Source organism: Mesitornis unicolor, unplaced genomic scaffold, assembly GCF_000695765.1.
Source record: "Mesitornis unicolor isolate BGI_N332 unplaced genomic scaffold, ASM69576v1 scaffold37210, whole genome shotgun sequence".
Lineage (NCBI taxonomy): Eukaryota > Metazoa > Chordata > Aves > Mesitornithiformes > Mesitornithidae > Mesitornis > Mesitornis unicolor.
The window spans coordinates 410-7,039 of NW_010159598.1; the positions used below are offsets into that span (position 1 = coordinate 410).

Consider the following 6,630-nt stretch of genomic DNA (forward strand, 5'->3'; position numbering starts at 1 on the left):
GCCCTCGGGGGAGGGGGCCAGCTGCAGCCAGCAGGTCTTCAGGCTGCAGGAGCCCGACACGCCATGGCACTTGCAGGCCACGTCTGCCAGCTTGTACACGGCCTGCGGGAAAAGGAGTGCAATCAGGCAGAGCTGCATTTATTCAAACTGCACTGGCAGCTGGCTTAATTACAACAAATTCATCACGTTTTCGTAACTGCTTTGACTATGCTCCAATTTGTGTGTTGTTTCGCCCTTCAGAAGAGACAAAAGCCTATTCTTCCTCCCATTGCAACTGCTGTGTTCTTCCCTAAATATTTCTATTTCTGGTCACATTGCCTTGAAACATGACTTCCCACCCCATCTTCTTTTCCTCTGGTAGATTTCTGACTGGATGGCAGGGTCACAAGTGGAAAACAAACAGGGGAAACATCCCATCCATGTGGGCTCTGGAAATTCCCCCCAGCTTCACAGACCACCGTGGTATTGCATGTTTTTCCCTTCAGAGCTGCAAAAAGGGAACACCTGGGAACCTGCCCATTTCCTACCACCTGCTCCAGGAACCGATGCTATCATTGTAGGGATACATCTGCATCCTTTCAAAATAAATCCACAGACGCACACCCTTTCCCTCCATCTCTGCTGAGGGAAGCTCGTTCAGGGGCAGCATCCAGAGGAAACACCACTTTCCAGAGAGGAGCAAGCAGGGGTAGCAATGGTGGCGAGAAGGATGAACACCTCTACCCTGGAGCAGGGCACCTTTCCTCTGCTCGAGGTGCTAAGAGCAGGGTTGAGCTGCAGGCCCGAACTGCAAACCCGCGCCATCTTGTGTCCAGACATTTCCCTGCACTAACAGGCCTGCCGCCACGCAGAAGGGCCTGCGTTTTACACAGCAAACGCAAGCTTTCAGCGCTGTCTGTCCTGAGATACTTTCAGCTAGGTTTTCGGGAGTCTGAGTGGGGCTTTAGATGCATCATGCTGCTGAAAATCCAGCACCAAAATTAACAAATAGTCTTGAAAATTCAGGCCAGTGAGCATTAAACACTGAGCAGAGCAATTACATGATGTAAATGATAACGGTGGTTACTCTCCTCCTCCCCGCACTAGCTAGCACAGAGGAAATACTGAAAATATATTCTAGAATAAAAAAAGATCAAAATAAACTGAAAACGCAGGTTGGGTTTGTTCTTTCCATTAATTTCAGAGACAGACAGGTACAAAACTGCAAATTATATGAGACCCTGTCAGCACTAACAGGCACTGACGGAGTTTGCAAAGCAAAGAGCTGGCACATCCCCACGCCATCAGAGCTATGCTCTGTTACAGCAGCTTACACCCCCCCAGCCCTTGCTCCTCATGCTTCTGCCATCAGGCTCACACCTGCTCTCCCATGCCCATCCTGCATCCTGCATGCTCGCAGGGCAGTGCCTCTGCCAGATCCCACGTGCCAAGCAGAGCTCTTTGGCATCGGCAGCAAAATTACCACCAGCTCTATCTGGTGGGGGAGATCAAAGATGTTGAGAGAAAAAAGTAAAATGTTCTGAAAGAGCCTGTGATATGTCTTCTAGACTGATTTTCTGCTGAAGAAAGCAACTGAACACTGAGGTTTCTTTTCTGCCTCACTCATCAACACAGAAGAAAGCCTCCCAGCTTTCTAGATTCGCTTGCCAAGGAGTAGGTGATTAAGGCAATTGAGCATACTGCAAGCAAAACCTTCTGCCTACGACTACATTCTGGACCAACAGCGAGAGGTCAGAGTTCTACAGCAACTGGTTGCTCCTGGTCTAACGAACATCTAGTGCTTTTGACAGCTAGTGAAGATTCAATTTGGATTAATGGCTAAATCACATGGAGGCCGATCCAGCTCCCAAGAAAGTCAATGGAGTGAGTCCTTAAAACAGAGAAGCTTTAGTTCTGCTCCTCAGAGCTCAATTTACTGAGGCAATCCCTCACGGTGCATTCTAACAGCTACAGGCTGGGAGTTAAGCACTTGTCTTGGATCAAACTACAACTGCAGAGGACCAACCACACCGTTACTTAAGGATTCCTGTTGTACTATAACCAGACAGAGCTATAGCTGAATTTCCCCAGCCCCAGACACTTACTATATCCTCACTACATTGCCAGCCTTCTTGTTATAAGCTTGTGTTAGCACTTTTTGGTTATGGTTCTGTCAAATCGCAGGCCACTCGTGCCTCCTTTGCCCTTGCATGTGTTTTTATAAAGTATTATGATTCTTCCTAATCCTGGGCTTTGTTCCTTTAGAAAAACACTGCAACTCGATTCCTCTCAGTTAATGTCCTGGGACTGAGTTCACTCTGACTTGGCTTTAAGCAGCTGATGCTCAAAACATCTGGCCCATGTGGGTAGTAGCTGTGCTGGGGAATGAACACACTACCAGTTATCACAGGTAAGCATGGTGCCACTCAGCCACCCACAGCTCCCACTATGAACATCCCATGGAGGTAACCACAGCTTCAGCCGCTACACAGCTCTCCCACACTCTCCCCCTTTGCTGCCCGGATGGGGAGAAAGCAGAGGAAATTGGAGAATTCCTCTTTGACCGGGCTCGGGTCAAGGTAAAGAATAACAGACCCCACATACAATTCTGAGGTCAGGGTCTGATCGATGGCCGTGCCACTTAAACAGGTTGAAAATGCTGCTAATGGAAAGTCTTAAAGCCTGTTCCCATAAGCCCAAGTTCTCTTCCAATTCTTTTCTTGCAAGAATGGGAACAGAATTAATGGGAAATTCCTATGTGGTCAATTAGCCAGACCTCCTTCCAGGCTCTTCTGGCACTGGCTTGAGTGACTGATGACTGAGGCCTGCCATATGCCAACTGGGTAAACAGCACAGAAGGACTGACTGCCACAATCTACCAGACAGGGAGACAGATAAGGAACAAGGGGAAATCAGAGAGCGTAATGGAGACCAACTGGAAGAAAAAGACAGATGGAAGGAAAGGACGTATTGAGATAACAGCCAAAGACAAACAAACAGGGGCAATAAAGCCAGGAGCCACAACCACAACGACTGACGTGGAGTGAAGGGGTGATGGGGTCAGGACTGCCCAAAAGATAAAAGACCCCTCATCACCTCCTGTCCCTCTTGACTCCTTCTGAGCACTGCAGAGAGCAGGGAGACGATCTTCTCTCCTGCCATCACTGCTCCTCAGGGTTCAAGGAGAACTTTCTCACCCACAGGAAAATCAGTGAGGGGACAAAAGTCTGCCTAGAAGTCAAAAGGCATCAACTGAAACACTGGCTGTGAAAGCAGGGCACAGCTGCATGTGGGATGGCAGCTGGTGGCCCCTTTGCAGTGCTCACTGCCATCTCTCCTGTTCTCCTTTCTTTCAGCACCAGCTCTTGGGAGTATGGAGTTACACGTGTGCCTTCCTACTTCCAAAACCAGAATCTCAGAAGTGAAAACTTAACATTTAGGAATGCAGGCCTAGATGGGACCTCCTCGGTTATTAAGTATGATCTCTTGCTATTGTAGGCACTGCTTCAAATAATATTTTCCTTAAATGTATAGACTGCCCTTTTGAAAATAATTAGGTTTTCAGCCACCATTATTCTGATGGCTATTCCAATGATAAAGTATCTTTTTCTAATTTCCAGCCTAAATGTATTCACTTTATGCCCATTTGCTATTGTGCCAAATTGGCCTTTTGCTTAAACAGTACTTTTCCTTCCCTGTTATTTCTCCCAGTAACACAGACATCAGTCATATCCTCTCTCAACTTTCACTTTGCTAGGCTAAACATGGCAAGCTGTTCTAGCCCAGTTTCTTAAGAAAAGATTCCTATCCCTTGGGTCAGCCATAACAAGCCTAAAAGGGCTAGAAATAGTCTGAGGTCATTTTGCTTGGGAATATGAGAACATACAATATTTTGGGGCCTCATGAGACCTTAATACAATGACATTAGTATTCCCTCATGTCTTATGAAAAGACTTTCCCCAGTACATTGTAGGATATTTACCACCTTCCGAGTCACATTGCATCTGCAATCATCTGCAGCTGACTGCTGTGCTCAATTCTTTTCTGCTCATTTCCTAATGACTAAAAATTTTTTTCATACAAGACCTCAAATGATAGCCTTAATGTTGATTTCTTGGATGTCATTCGCTGCTGTACAAAATGCAGACTTTCCTCTGTATTCTTAATACCTGCCACCTTCACATCATCAGCAAATTTCATCAGTCCATTCCTAATTCTTGTGTTGATGCTCAAAAAAGAAAATACTAAGTGTTGGTCTTGAGGCAAGTCCTTGAAGAACTCTAATTAAGCTCTGTCAAGATCAAGATATATCCTTTCACACAACTTACTGACATCTTCCCTTGAACCAGTTTCTTGTCTCTCTCATAGTTGCTGCATTTTTCCTTATCTTTTCCAATTTAACCAAGTGTTTCCCATGTGGGAGATACATTAAATGTCTTAGAGAAGTTCAGATAAATTAGACCTAACAGATCTATTTTGCCTTTTAGGAAATCAATTATGTTCTAAATGATTGTGTGAGCAAATTTTGGGAAGTTCTTGTTAAATTATTTCCCATTTTGCTTCTTCCTCTGAGATATCCTTTCCCCCAAGTCCTCCTGTAAATGGTGCCAAGGTCACACTGCCCATGCGGCCAGGTACCAGCTCTTACAGAGTGCCGGGAAATAAAGTGAGTCCTCCCTGTGAATTGAGAGCTTTATGCTACCTGAGTTCTGCATCCACCTTGGTGGTGATAATTTCCAACTCCAGCCTTTCTCCTTAGCTCCTATGCTATACATTTCTAAGAGCCAAGAGTAAAGGCTGCTTTGTATTGACCAGATACCGCCCTGACCAGACAACCCTGGGACCCATAGTGATGCCATCTCAGAACTATCTCAGGTTTCATTTCCATTCAGATCCCCTCATATTCATCTCCTTTCCCAATCTCACCATCTCCATTCCTCACTACCCCCAAATCCTCGTCCACTCTCAATCCACCCTAAAGCCCCACTGTCATTTACTCCAGAGTCCTCTGTTCTTCCAATCCTTCACTGCCACTTGACTCCCATCTGAATCATTCAACCCAATCCCAAATTGCCCTCCATCTGCAGCCCCCTGCACCATCCCAGGTCCACTGACCCCCAACTTCAGTACTTGCTGCTCAACACCTCTCCCTCTACCTGTCTGAACATGACAGCTGCCTCCTCATGCCTTTCTTGTTCCCACAGGGTGCTAGCACCATCGGCACTGCCTACTGTGATAGACCTTGCCTGGCCCTGGGGCACCCTGCCTGGCTTCCCCCCAAAAAGCAGACCCAGGGGGGTTTAAAAATCTACACTGTGAGCACTTACTCCCCTAGGCAGAAGTGTTGAGGACAGAAAAAGACACCTCCATTGTGCAGCAGACATACAGTTCCCCTCCCCAAAAGCAATGCCTCCCATTCTGAGTTGAAGCCCCAGATAAAGCACTTGTTTACTTTAGGAATGAAAACTACTCTGTATTTAGACTCAGACCCACCCCCATTGACTAGCAGCTTCGTTTCTTCCAATCTCCTTACATTTACATAGTTTAAAAAACTTTTGCTCTTTATTTTACTAACCCTTGCATGGTCCAACTCAGCATGATTTTTTACTGTTCTCACTTCATCTTTACACTTCTTGACCTCTAAGACAGAGCTTTTTGTTATTTATTTGCTATCAGTTCTTCTTTTTTCCCATTCTTCGTAGGGTCTTGTTCTATTCCTAACAGTTTCTTTGTGGTAGTTATTAATTCAGTGGGGTCTGGATATTCTTCCTACAAGCTTTTTCCTCTTGCTTGGCACGCAGAACTGTAATGGCTTTAGCATCTTTGGGTTGAAAAAGTTCCAGACCTCCTCCACATCGACTTTCTCAGCTGAGTTTACTAACCGGCTCCCTTAGTTTATCAGAATTTATTCTTTGAAATCCACAAGCTTAATCACACACTGGTTTATACTTCCATTTAATTGAAGCTAAAATTACTTGTACTAATTTAATCTAAGGTTATTTTCTATGGCCATCTGTTCCACTGAGTCTACAAAAACCAAGCTTGAAATAACATTGAATTTTGCTGGGCCCTTTGGAAAGCTTTTGTCCACATCTGGGTTAACTGGAGACACAGAAATTGCCTTGAGAGCTTGTCTACTGAGTTCAAAGAAGCACGGGCACTGTACCATTGCAAGCACAATCTAAACAACTTTCTGCAATGTAGAAAAGGCAGGACATAACTGGTTTTAGCTCTGTCCTTAAAACAGGACAAAGCTTTCTTCCATCTAAAATTGTATCATCCTCTGAAATCACAGCTCAGTTGGACGCTTGCCCATATAACAAGAATAACAAGACAGGGTAGTGTTTCACCCATGCTGTGGAGCAAGTATCTTCTGATTTGATCTACTAATACAGATGTTACTACAGTTCAACTGGCGCCTCAAACTATTGGCCATATTCTGTCTCTGGATCCCTCAAGGCAATAGGACTGGTTGTTAAAAAGTCTCATAACATATTCACTCCCTGTTTTAGGCAGGGTATTTATCTGTAGTAATCCAAGCTCATGACTCCAGATGTATAACATGTTCAAAGTAAATACTGCAGAGAAGAACGTCATTTTTAGGCTACTACTCCACGGAGCAATGCCCACCCCCCCCCCCCCCCTCCCAAA

At 45.3% G+C, this 6,630-nt stretch overlaps 1 protein-coding gene across 1 annotated transcript in view; it reads right to left on the reverse strand.

Moving 5' to 3' along the window:
* The window catches only part of WNT5B (wingless-type MMTV integration site family, member 5B), a 15,722-nt gene that overhangs the window by 403 nt on the left and 8,689 nt on the right, over positions 1–6,630 (reverse strand). The window contains 2 exon segments of the mRNA XM_010187154.1: positions 1–8; positions 10–102. The exon segment at positions 1–8 is cut by the window's left edge and continues 403 nt beyond it. Coding sequence (XP_010185456.1) covers positions 1–8; positions 10–102 — 101 coding nt within the window.